The sequence below is a fragment of the Giraffa tippelskirchi genome, chromosome 13 (genome assembly GCF_054371585.1).
Source record: "Giraffa tippelskirchi isolate mGirTip1 chromosome 13, T2T-mGirTip1v1.2.pri, whole genome shotgun sequence".
Lineage (NCBI taxonomy): Eukaryota > Metazoa > Chordata > Mammalia > Artiodactyla > Giraffidae > Giraffa > Giraffa tippelskirchi.
This window is the reverse complement of record NC_137287.1, coordinates 83,149,109-83,175,310: the sequence shown is the minus strand read 5'-3', so window position 1 is coordinate 83,175,310 and position 26,202 is coordinate 83,149,109. Positions and strand designations below refer to the sequence as shown.

Below are 26,202 nucleotides of genomic sequence, written 5' to 3'. Positions count from 1 at the left end.
GCCATTTGTATGCCCTGTGTTCCTTTGAAATACAACCATGAATTCTCAACATGTACTCTCCTTTTTAGCTTAAATCTAGCTTTGGTTAGTGTCTGCTACTTGCAACCAAAGGGTCAGCTGATTTTTCCAATGATTACTGATGTAAATGTGATTGCTTATGTGCATGATACAAAGTCTTATTAATTTCAAATATACCTATCAATTCCTTGTTATGGAAAACGAAGGTTTATCTTCTTTTCAATAGTTTTTTTTAAAAATTGATGTCTTTCTGTTTTCATTTATTTATTTTTGACTGTGCCAGGCAGCATGTAGGATCTTAGTTCCCTCTACCAGGAAACGACCCCAGGCCCCCTGCATTGGGAGAGCAGAGTCTGAACCACTGGGAAGTCCAGAGGTTTGCCTTTTTAAAACAAACCCCTACCGCTCCCTCTCCCAAACTTTCCAAACAGTATTGACAATTTTTGATGAAATTAGTATCTGTGATTATATTATTTTAACAATGCAAATATTAACCACATTTCTTTCTTGTATAACTTTTTTGCTTTCTTTAGAAATAATAATTGCTCTTTTTTTCCTCTTCGTTTTCAATGTATCTAGCACAAGTCTTTTTTTTTTTAATGCTCCAGGAGGTCTATAAAATCTCCTTCAATATTATTTTCTACATAAACATGTCAAATAATCAAAATAATTAATAATTTTCTCAGGATTCCTCCCTCTTAATGCCTCTGTGCTCCTGTCTGGTCTGACCTGGTTGTCCCCTGGGCTCATGGGGTCTTCTCCACACTGTTCTCCAGTCTTAGAATCTCTCAGCTTACAACTTTGGTTGTTTCCCTTTTTTTTTTTTTGATGGTTATGTTCTTTTTACATTTCTTTTAAAAATTTTTTATTGAATTATAGTTGATTACAATGTTAGTTTCAGCAAAGTGATTCAGTTATATATATATCCACATACACACATACCTATATGGGCTTCCCTGGTGGCTCAGTCGGTAAAGAATCTGCTTGTAATATGTGCGAGACCCGGGTTTGATCCCTGGGTCAGAAAGATCCCCTGGAGAAGGAAATGGCAACCTAGTCCAGTATTCTTGCCTGAGAAATTCCATGAACAGAGGAGATTGGCAGGCTATAGTCCAGGGGGTTACAAGAGTTGGACATGACTGAGCAACTAAACCATCACCCCACACACACTCACACATTCTTTTTTAGATGCTTTTCCATTATAGGTTATTACAAGATACTAAGTATAGTTCCCTGTGCTAAAAGGAAGGTTCTTGGGTTGCTTCTTAAAAATAGTGGTTACCAGTGGGGAGAGGGAAGGAGGGAGAGGTAACGTAGGAGCAGGGAAGTAAGAGGTACAAACTATTAGGTAAAAAACAAGCTACCAGGATCTATTGTACGGCATGGGGAACACAGTCAATATTTTATAATAACTGTAAATGGAGTATACATTAAAAAACTTAATTCTTTATAATACTTTCCTGGTGGTTCAGCTTCCTTGGTGGCTCAGACTGTAAAGAATCTGCCTGCAATGTAGGAGACGTGGGTTCGATCCCTGGGTTGGGAAGATCCCCTGGAGGAGGGCATGGCAACCCACTCCAGTATTCTTGCCTGGAGAATCCTCATGGTCAGAGGAGCCTGGCGGGCTACAGTCCATGGGGTTGCAAAGAGTCAGACATGACTGAGGAACTAAGCACAGCACAATGCAGAATTTTAAAATATTTTTAAATTAGAGGACGTCCAGTTCCAACAGTTATCAACTCATGGCCAGTTTTGTGTTATTTCCAGCCCCATCCACTTTTCTCCCTCCTGGGTTATTTTGAAGAATATCCCAGGTATTTCAAAGAGTATCTCTGAAAGATACGGATACTGCTCTCAAAATATATGTAACTCCAATACCATCTTCACATTTAAAAATTAATAATTCCTTCTCACCATCAAATATCCAGTGTTCGAATTTCCAATAATGTCATAAAGCGTGTAACTTTTTTACAGCCCATTTGAATTAGGATTCACATAAGCTGATATGCTTATAAAAATCTGTCTTAATCAACAGCCTTCCAATTGCAGTTTATTAGTGGGAGGAGTCAGGCTGTTTTTCTGTAGAGTCGCCCAGGGTCTGGGATGTGTAGACGAAAGCTCTGTGGTTTTTGGGAACATGCTCCTCTCTCTCCTCTGTTTCCCATAAACTGGTGGTAGACCTAAGATCCTGGGTAGACTCAGGTCCAGTTGTTATTTCAAGGTGGTGTGTTTTCTGCCAAGAAGCACAGAGTGTGTGGCTGTGTCTTCTGTGTCAGCAGCCACACACCCGAGCCCTTTCAATCAGGAGAGGTTCCAAAACGGTGACGTTCTGACTGTGCTGTTCCTCCCTCCCGTGTGGGCAGGAACGGTCCTTGGTACCTCCGTCCTTGGCACCTCCTTGGAGGATGGTCATAGAATTACTGCCAGAAATTGCCTCCTTTCAGAAGGTTGAGGATGTTACCCGTTGTCTCTTTGGTCCTGCGGTTGCTGTTGAGGACCTGGTGCTATTCTGACCCTGGTTCTTCTCTCAGTGACATGCTTTACCCTCCGGACATTTGTAGAAGCTTCTCGTCGTCCCCGATGTCCGGAATTTCATCACAGAGAGTCTTGGTTTGTTTGTCACTTATTGGGCATCTTTCAATCTGGAGATTGATATCTTTCAGTTCTGGGCTTTTTTTTTTTTTAAATCTTCTGCCTGTAAGAGGAGTCTCCCAACCCTGCTCCACTGCATTTTCTTTGCTCTCTCTGGAATTCCTCTTAGACAAAAGGTCTTTTTCTCTTTTTCATGGTGCTTGTCAACTTCATCATCTGATCTCTCTGTTCTGACTATTGCCATACTGGGAACAGGGCAGCAGAGGGGGACCCGGGACTGTACCAGTCAGTTTTGGGACCTTCACCTCACCCCTTCTCTCCTCACACTTTTCCTCTCCTGGGTCTGGTGTCCTCACGTCTGGAGTTCTTCCAGAGAACAAGGCTCCAGTCTCTTACAGGGAGGGGAGAAGCAGTTGGGGGGCTGCTTGGCTGTTGCCAGAAAGAGAGAGATCAGGGTCAGGGGGTTCTGGTGAGTGACATTCCAGTCTTTTCTGGCGTTTCAGTTCTGTAACTTGCAGAAAGAAGTGCCCGACTAATGGTTATGACCAGGAAGAATATTAACAACAACAAACATTGCAATCTTTTACCCAAGAACAACCTGAAATGATGATTTGTTTTTAAAGAAAACCTGGAAATTAGAAATGATTCCCTGCCCTTGGGTATCTTCCTACTTGGTATGCTGCGGGCTGACCTGGGGCCGTAAAGCCTGGGGGTTAGCACTTTGGTCTAGTGCATAATTGGAGAAATCAGGGTAGGGTTATATAAGTTCATATATGTAATCCTTACCAGGACCCCTGCCTGTGACCCACATCTAGAAAGATCCACTTGCAGGTCAGTCCACAGGGCAACAACTGACCTGATGGACACCCTTCGGGGTTCCTGGGAGAGGCTTTGATTCGGGGACCCGACAAGCCCAGCAGATCCTTGGTCGCGAGTCGGTGTTAACATCTTGAAGGCTGTGTAGCTTTGTCCAATTATCACGCGCAGAAAGCCTGCGGCTTGCAAGCGCCGCTTGTCAGCTGGGGCTGCTGGTGGCCAGAAGCTGATCGTTAAGCCTGCCGTGGAGCAGCGAGGCCACCTCCCAGCAGCCTTGCAGCCTCCAGCGTGGGGTATATTTTCCTATTTCACTTGGATTTGCTCCTAATGATTGAACTATAGATTATTAATGCTGCGAGCCTCTGGGAGCCCAGCGTGACCATGCTGGGCTCTATTCTGCCCTCAGAGCCTTCGGCACGTATCCTGGCCTGGCAGACGGTGCTCCGGCAGCTGTCAGAGCCACTGGGGCTAAGACAGGACCGTGGGATGCAAACAGCAGCTCCTATTAGCAGCTGTGGGCACATCGCTGGTGGCATTTGGTGCTCTCTTCTCCCCAAATGACCAGATAGAGGGAATAGTAAGTCACAAAGCCCAGCTCGGAGTTTGCTGGGTGGCTGACAAAAACAGTCTTTGGAGAGAAGGAACTTGCAGCTATGCATCTGTTGCTCTGCAAGGGGGCCTGGGCGGGTGCCAGTTTTGGGGATGTGCAGGGCCTGCGGCAAGGTGACCCCGGGGTTGCCACCTGCCCCACCTGGAGCAAAAGGGCAGCAAAGCCAGTGTTTGTGGAATTGGTTCTTCCGGGACAGGCTCTGAGCAAGTGTTCCCTGTAGGTCATCTCATTTAGTTTTCCCCTAGAAGCTGGGATAAACCCCTTTTATGGGTAAGAGAAATGAAGCTTAGAGGAACAGAGGGACCTGCCTAAGACAAGCTGCTAGGTGAAGTCTGAGGGACCCCCCCGGGGGTGTGTTCTGAGATGTTCATGCTCCTTTCCACAGCTTATCACCACTGAGAAAGAACCAAGTTCCCAATGAGGAATAATGTCAGAAGCCGGAGTCAAACCCAGGACTAACTGACATGGAGGTCATTCCCATGGTGGCTGCATACAGAGGGGCCTGGAGAGTACCACATGCCTTTGGCCGCATGGCCGGCAGCTGTCAGAAGCAGCAGGCAGCCTAGTGCATTGTGGGAGACAGAACATCACCAAAATGGGATGTAAATCTGTCCTAGCTCAGACTGACTGGGTCGCTTAAATAGTAGGCATCTATTTCTCAAAGTTCTGGAGGCTGCAAGTCCAAGGTCAGGGTGCCAGGATGGTGGGTTTCTGGTAAGGGCTCTCTTCCTGGCTTGTAGATGGCTGTCTTCTCACTGTCTCCTTAGATTGAGGAGAGAAACAGCGATCCCCCTCTCTATCTGTTATAAGGCCACAGTCATATGGGATTAGGGCCCCATCTTTGTGACCTCATTTTACCTTAATTACCTCCTAAAGATTCTATCTCCAGATAGAGACACACTGGGGATTAGTGCTTCAACATACGGAATTCTGAGGTCATGATGGGGTTATCTATAGAGAGAGTAAACCAATAAAGGAATTAAACAGGGCAGTGGGATGTTTGGGCATAGGGAGACTATGTAATATAAGGGGATGCTATGCCATGTATTAGGCTGGAGATGTTACTTTGAAATACAATAGGTAATAAATGTGTTCTCAAACTTGAAAAAAATTTCTTTATTTTAAAGATGTTGTTTCAACTGACTTCTCACTTGCATTGTTCCTGATAAGGATTATGTTGTCACCTTTATCTTTGTTCCTCTGAAAATAATCTGTTTTCTCTTGTTCCTTCTTCATTTATTCTTTATCACAGGTCAAATTCAGCAATTTGATTGTGATATGCCTTGGTGTGATTTTTTTAAACTGTAGTTTTCCAACATTATATGTTACAGATACAATATAGTAATTCACAATTTTTAAAGGTTATACTCCATTTATCGCTATTATAAAATATTGGCTATATTCCTCACGTTGTACAGTTGACCCTTGCAGTTTATTTTATACCTAATAGTTTGTTCCTCTTACTCCCCTACCCCTCTAGCTTGCCCCTCCTCCTTCCCTCCCCCCAGTGGTAACCGCTAGTTTGTTGTCTGTATCTGTGAGTCGGCTTCTTTTTGTTACATTCACTAGTTGGTTGTATTTTTTAGATTCCACGTATAAATGATATCAAACAGTATTTTTCTTTCTCTGTCTGACTTATTTCACTTAGCATAATGCCCTTAAAGTCCATCCACATTGTTATCAATGGCATATGTAATAAACTTGTTTTTTATGGCTGAGTAGTATTCTGTTGTATATATCTATATATCACATCATCTTTATCCATTCGCCTCTTGGTGGATTCTCAGTCTGCTTCCATATCTTCGCAATTATAAATGATACTGCTATGAACATTGGGGTGCCTGTATTTTTTTGAATTAATGTCTTTGTTTCTTTCAGATGTACACCCAGGAGTGGAACTGCTGGGTCATATGGCAGTTCTATTTTTAATTTTTTGAGAAACCTTAATACTAATTTCCTCTTCATGTTTTTCATGCTTGACATTCATTCAGCTTCTTGGATTTGTGGGTTTATTTTGACATAAAATTTGGGGAAAAAAATGGTCATTATTTCTTTAGTCCATTTGAAGCTACCCTGTAGCTCACCAAGTCTCTGCTCATTGTTTTAAATTCTTTATTTCTCTTTGGGCTTCATTTTGGGTGGTTTCAACTGGCATGTCTTCAAATTCACTAATCTTTTCTTCAGCAAGGTCTAATCTTCCATCAATCCCATCCAATGTATTTTTTCATCTCAGACATTGTAGTTTTTACCTCTAACAGTTTTATCTGGGTCTTTCATATATTAATACTTCCTATATATCTACTCAACTTTTTATTGTGTGAAATATCGTTATAATAAGTTTCAATACGTCAATCTGCTAAGTCTATAACTGTGTCAGCTCTAGGTTGGTTTTGGTTGACTGATTTTTCTTCACATTATGGATTGAATTTTCTTGCTTCTTTGGGTGCCTGCTCATTTTTCTCACCACTTTGGGGAGACCACAGTGTCTACTCTGCCCTCTGATGAACCTTTAGGTTTTCTAGGTTGCCTGGTAGAAATACACACTGTTCCCAGCCCTGTGTGAGCTCCAGGAACTGTAGCTTCTAGTCCTTGGAGTGTTCTTTCCCAGCCTTGGGTGGTTTCCTCCATTACATGCACTGATCAGTACTTGACTGAATTTTCAAGGGGAACCTTCTGATAATTTCCAAGCCCCTCTCTCTGGGTGATGGGATTAGGAATGGTCTTTGTATTCTACTTGGCTTTAGAAATATTTTTCTAAATTTTCCATAACAATCATGTATTGCTTTCATAATGGAAAATACTAAAGAGTGGAAAAAAAAGTACACAATAATCCTCAAAAGGAAACATACAAAGATCCAGGACTACTAGGGAGAGAGGAGACGGTTGCATGATGCTACTCCCTGCTGCCCAGGTGGCTTCAGAGCATCTTTTTGCAATTGTTATTTGGCTATAAAAAATGTAAGCAGGAAGGCATGTTTTTTTTTCACATGATTCAGTGGACTGAAAACAGGATTTCTGAAATGTATTTTTGTTGACGATTCCAATAACAACAGAACAATCCAGTTTTTTTCTTGGAGCTTCGTAAAAAGGTATTTATATTAAAGTAATGTGGTAGTCTTGGAGATAACCATTGGCTCATCAGTTATTATTTTAGACTCATCAATAATGTTTGACCCACATGCTGCCAGGTGAAAAGGAGGTAGACAATCTATAAAGGGCTTTAGCTCCTGCAGCAAAAGCTTAAAAACATACTCAGAGGGACAGAAGTCAGTTCTGAACATACCAGTCAGATCTGCTGAGCTCCTGGGGTCTGATGAGGGCTGGAATGTTAGTAACTGGTGAGGAAGTATAGGCTGGTTGGGATGGGGCCAGCTGAACGGTATATGAGCATAAGTGGACAGGAAGCCCACAGTGCGACCAAGGACCTCCAAGAGCTTGTCTGCCTCCCCTTCTCCCATGCTGTTCTTGCTCCCCATCTGTCCACCCTGGCATGTGATCTGAGGAGAATTTCCTTTCCAGGTGACCCCACAAAAGCAGGTACAGAGAGAAGTCACGTCCTCCTCCCCTGGGGCCTTCACTGCGCATCCATCTCTGATATACCACATCTAAACGTTGGGGAACTCAGAACCAATCAGCACTGGGGATTAGCATTTTAGGAGAGTTGAACTTTCTGTGACGTGGACGTCATCCATTCTGTGCTAGCCGATATGGCAGCCACTAGCCACACGTGGCTGTTGGGTATGCGAGATGTGGTTAGTGTGAGTGAGGAACTAAGCTTTTATTATTTTTTCTTTTTTTTAAAAATCCTAATTAAAACTTAAAAGTCACACCTGGCAACTGGCTATCAGGTTGGACAGTTCAGATCTAAGGTGTTGATGACTCTTTGCAATGCATGAAGCAATTTTTAAAACTATATGATACTAGATTCTAGTGGAAGGGAGGTTCAAGAGGGAGGGGACTTATGTATGCCTGTGACTGATTCATGTTGACATATGGCAGATACCAGCACAATATTGTAAAGCAGTTATCTTCCAATAAAAAATTTTTTAAAACCACATGATATGAGATTCTAGGCATATTCTATAACTCAAACAGCTCATCCATTCTGTGCTATCTGGTATGGTAGCCACTAGCCACATGTGGCTGTGGAGTATGTGAGATGTGGCCAAAAACAAACCTCAATGCAGACCTTTCTGATAAATGCTGAGATAATATGACAAGCTATAATTTCATGATGAATGAGGCAAATTATTGGAACACACTGGGTAAGAGATGAAAAAGAAAAGCCCTGCAGTAGAAGCAGTGCTCCAGGTTCATTACCTGAACATTCTGCCCTGACCACGTGAAAATCTGTGTTTGTTTTTCCTGTATGTTATCATCTTGGGATGAGAGTCTGAAGGGACACTCACTGGCTATGAGTTCAAGATGGCTCAAAACAACCTTGTCCTTCATCCCAGGGGAGGTTAATCCCACACAAATGTTATTGAAGGAAAGAGGGAGGTGACATATACTAAAAAAAAAAAAAACAACTTTTTTTTTTTAACTGTTCTGGGTCGTCATTGCTACACGGGATTTTCTCTAGTTGCAGGGAGCTGGGTCTATTCTAGTTTTAGTATACGGGCTTCTCATTGCGGTGGTTTCCCCTGTTGGGGAGAGCAGGGGCTCTAGGGCATGTGGGCTTCAGTACTTTTGGCTTCTGGGCTCGAAACCACAGGCTCAATAGTTGTGGCACATGGGCTTAGCTGCTCCGCAGCATGTGGGATCTTCCTGAATCTGCGTCTCCTGCATTGGCAGGTGGATTCTTTACCACTGAGCCACCAGGCAAGCCCAACCCTGGTCTTAGCAGAGCAGTATTACAAATAAAAATGGACATAGGTTGTGTTAGATGGAATTTTGCTCCTGCATTGATCTATACTCAGAGACCTAAGGTTGACTGTCTCAGTAACTAGGGATGTTCCAAAATATGGATTCAGCCTCACAGGCAATGTGGTCACATGAGAAATACCAGCGGGCAAGGAGATGTTCTTAGAGCAAGGAGGCCCAGGGATGACTCATGAGGAGCCCCAGGTGAAGCGTGCAAATACACACAAGGGCAGAAAAATAGAGCTAAATGATGGGGAAGGAAAATGAAGAGAGTGGATTTTGATTTTAGCAAATCATTTGACCAGCTTTCTTTATCAGGCTCTGAAATGGAATTGGCATTATCCGAAATCAAAGACTGGCAGGAATACTGACCTAAAGGTCTCCAGAAAGGCAAGTAGGTGGCCAACACAGAAATTTGCATCTTGGGAGAACTATTATCCAATAAATAAATTCTTTTTTTATTTTTAAGCATTTACTTTTTTGTTTGGCTGAGATGGGTCTTAGCTGTGGCATGTGGGATCTTTGAACTTTGTTGCAGCATGTGGGGTCTAGTTCCCTGACGATTGAACCTGGGCCCCCTGCATTGGGAGCATGGAGTCTTAGCCACTGGACCACCAAGGAAGTCCACTCAAACAAGTTTTAGGTATGAAAAAAAAACTGATGAATTGGAGTGAGCAGTCATGGTTCAGTCAAATTTTGATAGGTCTGGAAAAATGGGCACCTGGAATTTAGTGAAAGTCACTCAGTCATGTCTGACTCTTTGTGATCCCACGGACTATACAGTCCATGGAATTCTCCAGGCCAGAATACTAGAGTGGGTAGCCTTTCCCTTCTCCAGGGGATCCTCCCAACCCAGGGATCAAACCCAGGTCTCATGCATTGCAGGCAATTCTTTACCAGCTGAGCCACAGTATGTTATTTTTTACTGGACATGGCACAAGGTCACCGACTACAGAGGAACCAAAAGACACTTAAGTCATGATTAAATTATTCCAGTTGAGTTTAATAGGTGAATGAATCGGGAGGCAACATGGGCTGGCAGCCTCCTGCTTGGCTCGGCAGCTTTCCTAAAGGAGTCACTCCTTGGGTTTTGCGGATCAAAAAGGTAATGGCAGCCTTTTAAAGGGTCTGCTCCTGTCCCATTTATAATATTGTGTCCAGCAGCACTTACCCACTAAAAATAGGCCATCCGAGCGCTTGGGAAGTGTGGAGGGGGATGCGGCGCTCGCAGGAGGAGAGGGCCGGGTGAGGGCAGCCTTTGAGAGCTGAGCACGTGAAGATGTGAAAAGAGGTGATTTAATCAAGGTTCATGAGTATCTGATGGGCTCACACAAAGAAGCCGGGGCAAGACCTATTCACGCCATGAGGATAAAGGATGCTACAGACTGTTAATTAAGGCTAAGGGGAAGGGATTCAGGAGGCAAGAGCTTTTCTTCACAGGGCCAACCGCTAAGAGGGGTAATAGAAGAGGAGGACAGTTGAGAATGTGGGGAAAGCACGGGATGGGACAGGCCTTACTGAAGCCCCGTGACGGGGACTTTGCAGGGACCCGCCTCAGCCTCCCTCTCCTCTTCACCCACGGTTCCCATCTCTGCTTCCCCGAGGAAGCTGCCTCTGCCCTAGTGTCTGAGGGCGGAGCAGCACCAGCAGGTGGAGGGAAGGGGCCGCTGTCAAAGTGGGTAGGGGTGGGGGGTATGGAGGTCATGACAGGTGTGTGTAGGTGTGCATGGGCCACTGCGGGACACAGGCGCTCCGAGGGGAAGATAGGGGAAAAGTCCATTTTCTAACACATTTGTTACGTGATTTTCAATGCTGGATGGTTCAGAAAGGAACAAATGATTATTTGGACTCCTTTCTTTCTTCAAAGTGATAAATTGGTCAACCTATCAATTTATTTCTCTCTCTTCCACACACATCAGCAGGCACACTCTCACAGACACACGCAATCACAGGTGCACACACATGGTCACCAGGGGTGAATCTGTTCTCTTCCATCACTGGCGGTTTGCATGGGCGCGCCAAGGAGAAGACAAAAGATAAACCAGAGGTAGATTCCAAGCCAGCCTGGCTCCAGACCCTCAGCTGCACTGCTGTCCTGTGACAGCTGCCGGCTTGGGTATCACTGCTGACTGCTCGGCCACCACCATGTGCCCCAAATGGCTCCAAGCGAGCCTGTTCTCGGGCAGCCAGATCCCTGGCTGGCGAGGCCTTGGCTGCTGTGGCGTCTGCCTGCGTGGCTGCCACCATTCCCGCTGTGGCCACCAGCACTGCTTCTGTCCTGGCCCGTGATGGGGTGAGACTAGCTTGAGGGAAGTGGAGAGAAAGGATACAGAGAGTTTCGCTGAACTCAGAGAGGAACTTGACCTTGAGGTCACGTCTGCCTTGCCAGAGACAGAGCAGCTGGTTAATGGTCAGCCCTTGCAGCCTGGAGGAAGGTGCCCACAGATGCAGTAGATGGAATCACGCCCAGATTTGAACAAGAGAGGTTGCTGGTGCTGCCCAGGTCAGGGAAACAATCGGTAATCATATCTCGGCCAAAATCAGCTAAACCATTCACCCTGCCTGCTGGGAAAGAGCCTTGCCAGCGGGTCTGACAGCAGACAGGGCAAGCGGACAGGGCCAAGAATCAGCACGGGACCTGGCATCATTTTGTGGCACTTGAAAAGAACGTGGCCACAGCTGCTCGTGCACACTAACATGCGTCCGGGAGGGATAGGCAAGGCCTGGAGGCACCCTGGGTATCACACTAGGACTTCCGCAGTCAACCACTATTCCCCCTGAACCTTTCTTACAGATGTCAATTCACATGTCCCAAAAGCCAGTACTGTCCCATCTTCCATCCCAAGTATTCACTCCTAGCAAATCAAATTAACTGTTAAAATTATTTCTACCATCAGTTAACAGCTGTGCCCCAACCAGTGGTCTCAAGCTCACAAAGTCTGTCTCTTTCAACATCCCTTCTTCTCAGGGAAAACAAACTGACAGCGGCTTTTGAATTTGGTCAAATTTTCTTTTCAGAGAAGACTCTTAATACATAGCTCCCACAAAAATCTTCTTTGACAAAAAACTGATACCCTACCAGCTCAAATATTTTGGGTAAGATTGAGAGCAACAATAAAACTCTACCCAGATGATAAGGAACAAATGAATTCACTTTCTAAATACTTGCGCTGTTTTATTTTCAATAAATAATGGAGTCAAGTCTACAAAGATTTAAGGAGAGAAAGTCTATCATTAAGAAGTTTGATACTTAAAGTATAATTTATAATAGGAAACATTATGAGACATCCTCATACATAAAATGTTTCAAAAGTTAAGTACTCTTTCTGGAAAAAAAAAATCCATGCATGCTAAAAATGCTTAGCAAGACAGTAATAAAAAGAAACTCTCTTATCATGAAAGAAGGTATCTACAAAAATATGTATGGCAAATGTCACACACTTAATATTGAAAGTATTCCCTTTAAAATTAAGAATGAGGCAAGGGTCCCATCCATCACTACTTCTATCCCAACTTCTATCATACATCTTAGCCAGTGCAGTAAGACAAGAAAAAGAACAAAAGCTACAAAGATTGAAAAAGAAGAAACAAAACAGTCACTATTTGCAGATGATATAATTTTTTGTGTGGACAATCTAAAAGAATTTACAGGTAAATTATTTGAATGGATGAAGAAGCTTAGCAAATTTGCAGATTACAAGACCATACAAAAAGTTAGAGCATTTCCATCAACCATATAGCAGCAATCAGTAAGAAAATGATACTTACACAGTAATAAAAACATAAAGAACTTTGGATCATGTGCTCAGTCATGTCCAACTCTTTGAGATTCCATGGACTGCAGCTGCCAGGCTCCTCTGTCCATGGGGATTCTCTAGGCAAGAATACTGGAGTGGGTTGCCATGCCCTCCTCTAGGGGATCTTCCCAACCCAGTGATTGAACCCAGGTCTCCAGCATTGCACGCGGATTCTTTATCAACTGAGCCACCAGGTAAGCCCAAGAATACTGGAGTAGGTAGCCTATCCCTCCTCCAGGGGGATCTTCCCGACCCAGGTATTGAACTGGGGTCTCCTGCATTGCAGGCAGATTCTTTACCAGCTGAGCAGGGAAGCCCACTTTGTATCATATCAAATGAAAATAACACAAGCCATTGATGGAGAAAATAATAAACCTGTATTGAGCTATTTAAGGAGACCCACATAAATCAAGATCTACAGAGTTGACCCTTGAACAATATTGATTGGAACTGTGTGGACCCACTTACATGCACATTTTTTCAATAGTAAACATTATGGTACTACCTGATCCATGCTTGGTTGACCAGCATGCTTGGTTGAATCCACTTTCTTCATCAAGGAAGTGAAAAGACAAGCCTCAAAATAGAAGAAGATGTAGGAAGGTAACAAAACAAACCAAGTTTGCATCCAGAACATATAAATGAATACTGGGAGTTAGTAAGAGATGCTATTCCTGCCCAAAATGGACAAATGTCACACACAAGCATTTCCTAGAGACTACCATGAATGGTCACACAAACAAATGAAAACCACTAAACTGCATTAGAAACCAGGGTCAGATAGCTTCCCACACCACCAGGATGGCCAAATGTTCAAGTTGAATGGTGCAGGAACCTGCTAGGGTTGTGGAGGGCTTTCACAGCTGGCTGAGCGAGTGGAATAGACACCACTACCTTGGGCAACACCTGGACATCACCTAGTACACCTGAGAGAAATTCCTGCAAAGAGGTACGCCCGTGACACCAACTGCACCAAACTAGAACAATTTGAACATCCATCAACCTGAAAATGGACAGATGAGCTTCAAGACGATTTTGTTATCCTGGGAATATCACACAGCATGGAAAACACATGAACTCCAGCTACACACATAGCCATGGACAGGCTCACAAACAAGAGCCCCAAATTGAGCATTGGCTCCTTTCTTTGGCAGCCACAGAATTGATTCAAAACAGGTAAAATGGATCAGTACATCATTTAGGAAACCACAGATATGTGGTACACCTTTAAAACAAGGCTTGGCCTGCTGCCTGTTTCAGTATGCAGCTTTACTGGGACACAGCCATGTTCACTGGTTTACGGACAGTCCGTGGTGGATTTCACGGCATGGCAGCCGACTTGAGTTCTTGGAACAGAAGTCATGTGGCCCCTGAAGCCGAGAGTATTTACCACCCTGATCTTTATAGGGAAAGCTGGCTAATCCCTGCTTTCCAAGAAAGAAAGGGAATGATTAACTCAAATCACAGGACAGTGGTGACCACCAAGGAGATAGAGGTGGGTGTGATCAGACTGGTGCTTTGAAGTAAGGTTGCATGTGTGCATGCGTGCTAAGTCACTCAGTTGTGTCCGACTCTTTGTGACACTATGAACTGTAACCTGCTAGGCTCCTCTGTCCATGGGATTCTCCAGGCAAGAATACTGGAGTGGGTTGCCATGCCCTCCTCCAGAGGATCTTCCTGGCCCAGGGATCGAACTGACATCTCTTACATCTCCTGCACTGGCAGGTAGGTTCTTTACCACTAGCACCACCTGAGAAGCCTCTAAGTAAGGTTGTTATCCTTTAAAGTACATACATGCTTTACATACTTTTTGTTTGTTTGTTTCTATGATGTATTCTACAATTTAAAAACATTCTTATAAGAGGGAAGAGGGATTGCTTCTGATGTTTCAGACTCCCCCCTGGGTACTGAGGACCCTGGAATTCTACATCTCTGTTGTCACCTTGTTTTGTGGACAGAGGGAAATTCTCCTAACCTTTCTAAGCAGCAGATTGAGAGTTCTACTCTAAAATTCTACTCTAAAATTCAGGGCATAAGTTCTTTGGATTGAAAAGACTGGGATCTAGACCACCCAGTCTGAGTAACCTGCCAGAGCAGAATTCAACGCCTTAGGCAAATGGTCGCCCTCCTCTGTTAGAGCATGTGCCTTGAGCAGGTGGCTGGAGTTACAGACACCCTGCCTGTGGTGGTGAGATTCCCACCAGGACCAGGTGCCTCCACATCCTGCCTCCAAATTGACTTCTTACATTTCTGATCACTACTCTTAGCAGCCTATGTCTCAAGAGAGACTTGAATATCATCTGTGGTGTGGAAGCCGTGCAGGGATACGTCTGGTATCCAGCCTGCACGTGGCCACAGGGCCATGTGTGGACACACCAAGAGTCCATGCTCTTCTCCTCTGTGGGCTTCTCCATTCTCTAGCTGATGCTGGTGGCCTCACACCCTTCACTGTTGAGAAGCTCTAGCTTCTCCCAGGGTATCTCTGGTGGCTCAGATGGTAAAGAATCCGTCTGCAATGAGGGAGACCTGGGTTCGATCCCTGGATTGGGAAGATCCCCTGGAGGAGGGCATGGCAACCACTCGAGTATTCTTGCCTGGAGAATCCGCAGGGACAGAGGAGCCTGGTGGGCTATAGTCCATAGAGTCACAAAGAGTCGGACACAACTGAGCAACTAAGCACAGCATAGCTCTCCCAGGGGTTCCCACCAACTTGCCGGCGCATCACAAAATACCTCTCTCATTCACAAGACACCGACTGCCTGTGTCTGCATTTCCATTCAGGAGAGGGCAATGCCCAGCTTACCTATAGAGATCTGGGACCAGCCCATCCTCATACCGAGCGCACAGGTTGTTGAGGGCTTGCTCGTGCTGACCAAACAAGCGGATGTAGTTGGAGGCCGGGAAAGGCACTTTGGAAAGGCATGTGATGGTTTCCACCATCCTGTACTTGTTGATGTGGATACGGAAGTAATTCCCATTCTTCACATTACCTGTTACTATTTCTGAACCCTGGTGGGGGCGGGCATCAGAAAAACCCCATTAGAAACATGTCTGGACTTTGGCAACTTTATCACAGCAATTTATTTTTCAAATATAACAGGGTATATGTTATTGCTTGCTGCAAATCACAGTGGTAGGTATTGACCAAGCTCAACTGAAGGTAAGTGCATGTCAGAAACCACGCATGTGGACTTAATGACTAAAAGTTTCTCGGGATATTTCACACTGTAACTACATCACTCCACGTTTCTAAATTGGTTGCTAGGTTATGGCCAGTTCTCCATTCTTCAATACCTCACTCAGCTGGTACGTGGAACTGGGTCTTTTCTCTCCTATGAGTTGTCCTAAGACTGTTAACTTTCTTAATTTTTCACAGTACCACTTTGAGAAAAACTCCTAGTCAAAGGTGGTCAAAAGGAATGACAGTTTTTAAAATTTTACTTGAACAAAGGAAGCAAGGTAAAGGCAAATCTCTGACAGTTAGGTTTGGGGAGGTTTGACTGGTAGGTTCTGTTTCCAGGAAGAAGGTTCAAGCTCATGGGAAATAAACACACACACAATGTGTGGGCTACTTGTTAGCTTGTAAATTAGGAGAGGTGGAGGTTCATGGCATTTAGAAATCCACCACAAGGTGAACTGCATTGATCCCAAACATTTACTGAGTCCCGGACATCCCCTGGAGACACTGTCTAAACAAGAACACATGGTTTACCTGGATTTTTAAGTAAATTGAAGCAACTGGTGGGCATTTGGGTATCATGTGGCTAAGCTCTGAGGAGGAACCAGTCAATCATAAAGGCACAAGGTGAGACATAGGGGAGGGTTGACAGGTAAGTCCTGGCCCAGCCCCAAAGATGTGCATAACAGTAGGGGACAGAACAAACACAGTTTAGGAAAGGGGTGGAGGATGGCACCCCAAGCGAGGTGCACAAAGTCCATCACCATAGAGACTGATGGATACAGAGAGGAAATCTATCTCCATAGCAAAAGGCTGAAAAAAACACCCAGTGAGGTGTTATCTAACAAAACAATGGTACATCTGCACAATGGGATACAGTGTATCCAATAGAAATTATTGGTAAACTGTATTTCATAACAGGGAAATATGTTTCCAGTACATTTTATACTGCAGAAGTATAGTATAACAATTTGTAATTTTTATAACTTGCACAGATTCATTCTATTTTCATTAAAATACATGGGATCATTTATTTGCTTTTGTGTCAACATTTTAACAAAATGTTAATGCGGGGGCACTGCTAAGACTAAAGCTGCTGGTACCAAAAAATGTTAATGGGGGGGCGCTGCTAAGACTAAAAGCTGCTGGTACCAAACTCAAATAATCTTTTAAGTCTTGTGTTTATCCTTAGAGACGCACATAACAGGAACGTTCATCATGCTCTAGCTCCGTGTGTATTTAATTCAGAAATAGCTTTGCTATGATGAGCCAGCAAGTAAAGTTGACCCCTGGAGGCCCCTTTGCAGTCAGGGGTGCCTTGGTGAAGTGCATGAGCAGCTGGGGGAGGGGCTTCCCCCTGACCTCGAAAGTAGGGTGACTGGGGTCCCTGGAGAGGGGGCACTGGCCATAGCTTGCAATAGTTTTGGTGCCAGGTTTCCCCAGGGCTCAGTGGAGAGTGGATCCCACAAGGCCTTTGACCCTCCTCTTCATCTTTGAAACTTATTTACGCTGAGTGATTATAGAAAAGCACTTGGGCATCCAAGGGGTATGTCTTGAGATCCACTCACATGGCTACTAATATTTTGGGCTCAGCGAAGACTTTCACTGAATATCTCACTCTCACAATGGCTCACAAGCACCAGTATTTGGGGGCTGATTCGGGGGATACGGAGCACCTTGGAGCGAGGTCCACGGTGACTCCATGGGTGCTGTCTTGCCACGTTTCCGTGGGGTCCTGGCAGGTTGCTGGTGGCAAATCTGAGCATCATGGGCCCTCCTTCTGAGGTCATCCCATTCAGGAGGGCTAATCAGTTGTCAGCATCATTGTGGGTCTGCTTATTTGGGGGTGAGGCGAGTTGGTCTTACTTTTTAAATAATTTTTATTCCTTTATTTGACTTTTGGCTGTGCTGGGTCTTCACTGCTGCTCAGGTGTCTCTAGGTGCAGCGAGCGCTGGGGCCGCTCTTCATTGCAGTGCGCAGGCTTCTCATTGCGGTGGCTTCTCTTATGGCCGCGCACAGGCCCTAGAGAGCAGGTTCAGAACTTGTTTACGGGCTCAGTTGCCCCCAAGGTATATGGAAGCTTCCCAGACCAGGAATCGATCCCTTGTCCCCTGCATTGGCGGGCGGATTCTTCACCACTTGGGCTATCAGGGGAGTCCTTATTTTTTTTTTAATTTAAAAGTCGAATTACAATCTGTGGGTTGCCTCTGTGTGTCTCAGCCCTTAAAGAGCTCAGAGAGCAGCTGCGTGGAGGAAGGAAAGGCCCAGTGGTGCAGAGACAGCTCAGCTTAACTCTGGAAGTGACCATGACTATTGTTAATGAGACTTGGCACTGTGATCACATAACTAGGGGGCCATCCTGGGCCTGTGGCATGGAAACAGTTTGCATTGACACGAAAGACAAGTCGCCTACAGATGGGTTTCTCAGATACAAGTTACCCCGTGGGGCTGGGCAGAATGATCTAAATTTCTTAGGTCGTTTCTAGTCACAGCAGATGGGAAAATCCAGTGAAGTCCAGAAGACTTTCTGCTTATCCTTAAAAGAGGACTTCAGGCAGCTTCCAGCCCGGATGCCCCATGAGGGATTCTGGGATAACAGTGATGGTTTTGCACACTTTCCAATTCTTGGGGATGTGGTGAGTTTCTTCCTTTAAATACATGAGTTAATTGTTTGGATATTCAGGTCTTGAATTTAAAATTTTGACAGAGTAACTGGTTCTGACGCGGGTGTGTTTTTTTTTTTGTCTCCCATTTTTTCCTGAATATAATTATTCTTTTGAGCTCCTTTATGATTTTGACAAAGATTGGAACATGCTTCTGGAATTCATGCCAAGTGGAAGACCCAGGTGTAATCAGATGCGGTGTGCTAGAAACCCAGGTTTCAGCCCCCACGATGAACACATAGTTTTAAATTTAGTGGTATCCAAGGCAGGGTTTGTTGTGACAAATTTCTTTATTCCATGGAGGATAAGCCAACAAAGCATGTGGACTGGAATCTGTAGATCAGTTTATTATGTAGACTTGGGGACCCCTTTCTTCCCTTTGTTGGGCTACCGAGTGAATTACTCAACCATCTCTTACTTAAATATCCCGAGGAGAGAGTGTTATACGAGTCTGATGAGGTTCATCTGTACTACAATCGTTGTGAGAACAGCAATTTAGTTTCTCGAGTGAAATACTGCTCCAAGGGTTCCATTCTCCACCCACTGGTGATATTTAGGCAACTGCCTGACCATTTTGGCAACAATTTTACTTAATCAAATTAATTCCAACCCCAAAAGATTGCCATGGAACCATCCTACATTTTTTTTTCTTGGTGAATAAAATGGGGGAAAAATCTGTTTAGATCTTCTGTACTAATTAAAAAGGAGGCCCGCCTGGCAAAACGGTTAATTACAGTCAGGGTTCCTGCTCAAATACTGTCACAGTACCAGCCAAAGAAGCTATTCAAGTTCTAGTCTTATTTAAACTGTCATTAACTAAAACTTCCTTTGGTGCGTCCTCTGACTTTATTCCCAGAGAGAGCTGTGGTTCATAAACAAATGATACTGCATGTCAGAAATCACACACCGTCCTTGAAGAATCTGGTTCTGTCCAAAATCAAGTCCAGTATTTCCTAGTTTTTGAAACTACTCGGTTCCAGGTATTTATCTACAAAGACCAAAGTGTCTGTTGGTCACACTCCAAACTCATCATCCGAGTTGCATCCTGTTTATATCATCGGTAGCAAACTATACTTTCCAAAGATGGCCTCAATGGTACCCCATGCCACATGCTCTTCTACACTTGACCTTGACTATCTTCCCATTGAGAGATGAACTCTCTGTCCTTTCTCCTTGAATCCCACTGGGCCGTGACTGCTCCAATAGAGGATGTGCGAGTAGTGACTGCTATTTGACTTTCAAGGCTGAGTCACAAAATTCAGTGCAGTGTCCAGCTGGCTGATGGGGACCCTTGCACTTGGAGTCCTGAGCTTCCCTGCAGGCAGTCTCACCACTCAGAGGCTGCCAGGCTGTGAGGAAGCCCAGGTGACATGGGCAGCCCAGGTGTGATGATCTGGCCAGCAATCTCTGTGGCTGAGCTGTGCCAGCCCAGGTCAGTGACAAGCCTTCGATCAGAGGACCCAATCATTGGGCTACCCCTAGTCTACTAAGTCTTCCCAGATGAGCAGAGACAAGCTTCTCCCACTGTGTCCTGTCCAAATTCCTAACCCACAGAATCTGAGCACAGTCCAAGGGCTGCTTCATGTTGCTAAGCTTTGTTACAGAGCAATAGAGACTGAAGACCATTGAGTATGGTCCTTACTTTAAGAACATTTTGCATCAGACCATGGATATGGAACATTCCTGAAAGAATCTTGGAAAGGCCCAAGGGAAATAAGTTTTAAACACATGGCATCTGACCTTTCCTCGGCAGAACCAGGTCTCAGTACTTATCTGGCACTATGATTAACAACATCCACCACTGATGGGGCACCTGTTTTATTCCCTGAAGGGAGTGTTACTTTATATATGATCCCTAAAGATCCCAGAAAAGCAGAGGAGTTGATAACTTGTCCAAAGGCCATGGTAAGACTGGAACACTGAGATTCTGACTTCCCAAAGAGGGGCCAAAAGCCTGGGAAGTCTGGAGTCTGCTCTCCTGATGGAATTTTCCATCAGTTTCTACTACATCTCACTGGCCAGGACCTGCCATGTGGCTGACCTCATTCTCAAGGAAATGTGGGAAATGTGCTTATTTTAAGTTAGATTGTTAACCTTCAAAAAAAAAAGAAAATCCAGGATGTGAAAATGGGAATGGAAGCAGGCAACCTCCAGTGATTGCCTCACTGATGAAAAAACAAACATGATACACCAGGAAGGAAGCCCTCAGTTGACAACAAACACCACTCTGGGACCAACTGTCAGATAATCTTACCTGGGGAGCTCACCCACTGACCAACCACCCTGTGTCCTTTCTTCCTTTCTAGTTACCTTGAAGCCAGGGGAACACACACCCCTGCAATCCCAAGCACACGCAGCTTCTGCTTCACCTCTACGGTCTTTCCAGCATCATTCAGAGGAGCAGGAGTGCCAGGGGGTCTGGACAGACATCAGACCCTCAGCAGTTTGCCTGTTGTCACCACAGAGGTGACATCGATAATTTTACTCATCGATAGATACATCACAGGCTGCCTCAAAACTTTGTGGCTTAACTTCCTTCAGGAGGTAGTTGGATACATAAACTGGTGGTGTATACAGACAGCAGAATATATATATATGTGTGTGTGTATATATATATATATATATGTGTGTGTGTATATATATATATACATATATATATATATATTATTCAGGGCTAAAAAGAAATGGACTCTCAAGCCATGGAAAGACATGGAGGAAACTTACACACAAATTGTTAAGTGAAAGAAGCTGATTTGAAAAGGTGACAGACTGAAATGATTCCCACTCTATGATATTCTGAAAAAGGCAAAACTATGGAGACAGTAAAAAAAAAAAAAGGTCACTGGTTGCCAGGAGTTGCAGGGGAGGGAGGGAGGGAAGAACAGGTGGAACAGAAGGGATTTTTTGGGTAGGGACCCTGGTCTGTATAACACCACTATGGTGGACAAGTGTCATCATACATTTGTCCAAACCCACGGCATGTACAATACTAAGAGTGAATCATAATGTAAATTGTGGGCTTCTGCTGATGATGCACCAATGTTGGTTCATCAGTTGTAACAAACATACCCTGCGGTGGGGATGTTGATAACAGGGGCAGCTATGCATGAGAGGCTCAGGGGACATATGGGAAATCTCTGTACCCTTTTCTCAATTTTGCTGTGAACCTAAAACTGCTCTAAAAAATAAATGGCTTAAAATGACAATCAACTTTTACAACCTCAGTCTTTGGGGGTCAGAAGTTGGGACTAGCTTAGCTAGGGGATTCTGGCTCATGGTCTCCTGCAAAATTTGTGGTCAAGATATTGGCCAGGGGTGCATCATCTGAAGGTTGGACTGGGGCTAGAGGACCACTCAGAGAGATGGCTCCTTACATCTGTGGAGGAGCAAATTGTGGAATGTCTGGGGCAGGAATCCTCAATGCCTTTCCATGCAGACCCCACCAAAGGGCCAACCAGGTGACCTGATGATATGGTAGCAGTGACCCTGGAGGGTGCAAGTTGGAAGCTGTAGGATCTTTCAGGACCTGGCCTCAGAAGGCACATGCTATCATTTATGCAATATCCTACTGGCTGCACATGTCAGCGCTGGTCAGTGTGGGTGGGGACCATTCATGGACATGGATACCAAGGGGCAGGAATGAGTAGGGGCCATTTCAGAGGCCAGCTGACCCATGGCTTTCTGATGCAAGAACCAGTACATAACACTAAAAACTCTGAATTAAGAATTTTACCCCCTCCCCCCAGAAACAAAGTGCTTTATTTGAAAGTAAAATGAAATTCAGGAAAAATACTTACAAAATCAGACTGGGCCCTCTGTACCTCCAAAGGGGTTGGGATGGCGGGCTTGGAGACATGCAGGTAATGGTAAGACCCCGGGAGGATGCCTCCTAGTGGAAAAGGCCAGTTTTAGACATTTTATTTCAGCTGGGTGAACAAATGGGTAGCAGGGCTTACATCTACACCACAAGACCACCAGAGACACCTGCTGTGGTGTGTGCTACTCAAACTTTCCCACCAAAGTGGCTCTGTTAGCAAGGAACACCCTGGGGTTGATAACATTTAATACAACCAATATGAATGTGCCATAATAGCACCCAATACAGACACCAATGCTCTAAGACATCCAGGCTGACCCTGTGCATCCTGACTTCCCATAACTCATGGCTCTCTAATCCCCACCTACCAAGGCCAACCAAGACTTTGTAAACGTGGCCAAGATGTTCCCTTTCTCCGTCCTCCTCCACTGTGTAACCAATATACTAAAAAAAAGTAAATGTTATAAGGAAAGTCAACAAAGTCCTTGTTCAAGGCTTTAGAAAACGTGAATTATGAAATGGTTACTATTTCTAGCTGGCCCCAGAAGCCCAAGCCAGGTCCCACTCTGAGCAGCCTCTGACATCCAGGACTTGTCCTTTTCCATGGCCACTGCCCTCCCTAAGGTCTTGTCCAGAGTGAGGAGGTGATCATGACCTCTCGCTGGGCAGATAAACACGAAGACTGGGATGCTGGGCTTCTGCCCCTTTAGACTGATGTTCTATCTACTGGATTAGGGTTCACAGATCCTCCCCCCAGGAGTCCATGGATGATTATGGGGGTAGGCCCATCAACTCTCTGGAAGTACATATACACAATTCTATAAATACGTGCATTTTTCTGACAGAAGGTCCATCTCCCAAATATAAGGAAATTCTGTGTTACTCATGTGATGACCTCCTTAGGAGCCAATAAAGCAGAGGGGATTAAAGTGGACCAATTTTACAGCTGCTAAGAGTTGCACTTATTATTTCAGACAGCAGACTGAAGCGTGGAAGGCTTGGAAGCTCTCCTGATCTCTCAACTTTCAGTGAGAATAAAAGTTTGGCAAGATATCAGGGCATCACAACACACACCAGTGGTGAGGAGCCTCTGGGCAAGTTATTGACCATCCCCTAGTCTCAGTGGCCTTATACACAGAGTGACCATCACAGTTCTGACATGGTAGAATCAAGTCCATCATAAACAGTTAAACATGAAAGAGAGCCCTCCTCCTGGCGTCTCTTTGCAAAGCCACTGATGCACAGCGGAGCCTCCTCATCAAGCCTACGGGAAATGGGGCTGGCTGGTCCAGATCCAACCAGCGGCTGCAGCAGTGGGATGAGGGTGGCCCGCTACACACCTTTGATCTTGGCTCCCTTGTACATGGGGATGAGTCGGTCAAGGTCAGCTGGTGGTTCAGTCACAGGCTCCAGAGTCGGATCGAAGAGCTTGAGCATCACTGCCGCCAGCTGGAAGCCAATCTCTTTGGAATTGAAGTTGCTGTGAGTCCACTCGTTTGAGTAGTACCTATTGGAGAACTTGGTGAGGGGGCCGGCAGCTCTGATGGCTATGTCATTGGTATGGAAGTTGCTGTCGATCACGAGTCGGCCGTCGTAGACCAGGCATGCATCATTTAAGGCTTTGAACGTTTCATAATCCACGTTCTTCTCGAGGAAGCTGAAGAACATCTACAAAGTGAACAGACACATTATCCCTAGTTATCATTCTTCACTGTACCTTCCCAAGAGGTTGAGTCATCTCCATTTTATTATTTGCGGCACACTAGAAAACCTAAATCTACTAAGAGTATGTCCTCATGGTGTGTGTATCTTTGGGATGAAGAACAAATTAAGATCACTCAATGTCACTATTTTTTTTTTAATTGCTAATCTAGATATCCAGCAGTGGATGCCGAATGGTGGAATATCTCCCACGAGAGCACATTCTCCCTGGTAATGAGGTTTATGTTCATAGACACAACTTGCCCCTCATTCCAGGACACTCTAAATCGCTCCTTCTCAGCCTCCTTCCATTTTCCTCTCTGGTGTCTGACACTCATGTCTCTCCAGGTTCCTTCTTGGGGTCACCTTGTCCACTCTTGAGTCTTCAGACTGCCCCATTCCTGGCCCTTTAAGCCCAGAAAGCCTGTCCTTGCAGGATACCCCATCCGACTCCATACTCTCCAGGTCTGGGCTCCTGCCCTGTAGCTCCTGCCCTGAGAGGGCAGGTACTGATTCAGTGAAAATACACAGGGTAACTTCATGCCCCATCCCCATATTCTCTGCCCAAATTTTAATACTTTCTCATACTCATCTGGAAATCATCTTCCATATTGATGTTAAGTCATTAAAGCTTCTAGTGAAAGTGAAAGTCACTTAGTCGTGTCCAGCTCTTTGTGACCCCTTGGACAGTCCATGCAATTCTCCAGGCCAGAATACTGGAGTGGATAGCCATTTCCTTCTCCAGGGGATCTTCCTGACCCAGGAATCAAACCAGGGTCTCCTGCATTGCAGGTGGATTCTTTACCAGCTGAGCTACCAGGGAAGCCAGTATAAGTTATTTGTTTTTAGAGCTTCAGTTGTTGTGGAAGTAGCTAAATTGACTCATTTTTATCTTAGTTGTTGCTATTCAGTCACTAAGTCATGTCCCACTCTTTGCAACCCCATGGACTGCAGCACGCCAAGCTCCCCTGTCCCTTACCATCTCCCAGACTTTGCTCAAATTTATGTCCATTGATCCAGTGATGCTATCTAACCATCTCATCCTCTGTTGCCCCCTTCTCTTGCTCTTTCCCAGCATCAGGGTCTTTTCCAATGAGTTGGCTTTTTGCATCAGGTGGCCAAAGTATTGGAACTTCAGCTTCAGCATCAGTCCTTCCAATGAATATTCAGGGTTAATTTCCTTTAAGATGGACTGGTTTGATCTCCTTGCAGTCCAAGGAACTCTTAAGAGTCTCCAGCACCACAATTCAAAAGCATCAATTCTTCAGCACTCAGCTTTCTTTATGGTCTAACCCTCAAATCCATACATGACTACTGGAAAAACCATAGCTTTAACTATATGGATGTTTGTAGGCAAAGTGATGCTTCTGCTTTTTAATACACTATCTAGGTCTGTCATAGCTGTTCTTCCAAGGAGCAAGTGTCTTCTAATTTCATGGCTGCAGTCACCATCTGCAGTGATTTTGGAGCCCAAGAAAAGAAAATCTGTCACTGCTTCCACTTTTCCCCCTTCCGTTTGCCATGAATCTTAGGTTGTTTTTTTTTTTTTTAATGTTGAGTTTCAAGCTAGCTTTTTCACTCTCCTCTTTCACTCTCCTCAAGAGGCTCTTTAGTTCCTCTTTACTTTCTGCCATTAGAGTGGTATCATCTACATATCTGAGGCTGTTGATATTTCTCCTGGCAATCTTGATTCCAGTTTGTGATTCATCCAGCCCGGCATGTCACATGATGTACTCTGCATATACGTTAAATAAGCAGAGCCATTCCACACCCCTTGTCCACCAAAGAATGGTGTGTGAATGAGAAGTGTGCCAGGAATGAGCCTGCGACAGCCACTAATTACAGGTGACTATATACATTTAAATCAAAATTAATTAGGTATTTCCCTAGTGGTCTGGTTTCCCTGATGGCTCAGCTGGAAAGGATCTGCCTGCAATGTGGGAGACCCAGATTCGATCCCTGGGTAGGGGAGATCCCCTGGAGAAGGGAATGGCAACCCATTCCAGTATTCTTGCCTGGAAAATTCCATGGACAAAGGAGCCTGGCAGGCTACAGTCCATGGGGTCACAAAGAGTCAGACATGACTGAGCGACTAACACTTTCACTTTCACTAGTGGTCCAGTGGCTAAGACCCTGAGCTCCCATT

The 26,202-nt window shown here is 44.8% G+C and overlaps 1 protein-coding gene across 1 annotated transcript in view; it reads right to left on the bottom strand.

Annotated features, from left to right (window-relative positions):
• The window catches only part of CFAP61 (cilia and flagella associated protein 61), a 252,305-nt gene that overhangs the window by 29,393 nt on the left and 196,710 nt on the right, over positions 1-26,202 (bottom strand). Inside the window, exons 24-26 of the mRNA XM_081558711.1 lie at positions 23,696-24,023; positions 22,336-22,427; positions 15,500-15,705 (exon numbers count right to left, since the gene is read on the bottom strand). Coding sequence (XP_081414837.1) covers positions 15,500-15,705; positions 22,336-22,427; positions 23,696-24,023 — 626 coding nt within the window. The remainder of the gene's footprint in view (positions 1-15,499; positions 15,706-22,335; positions 22,428-23,695; positions 24,024-26,202) is intronic.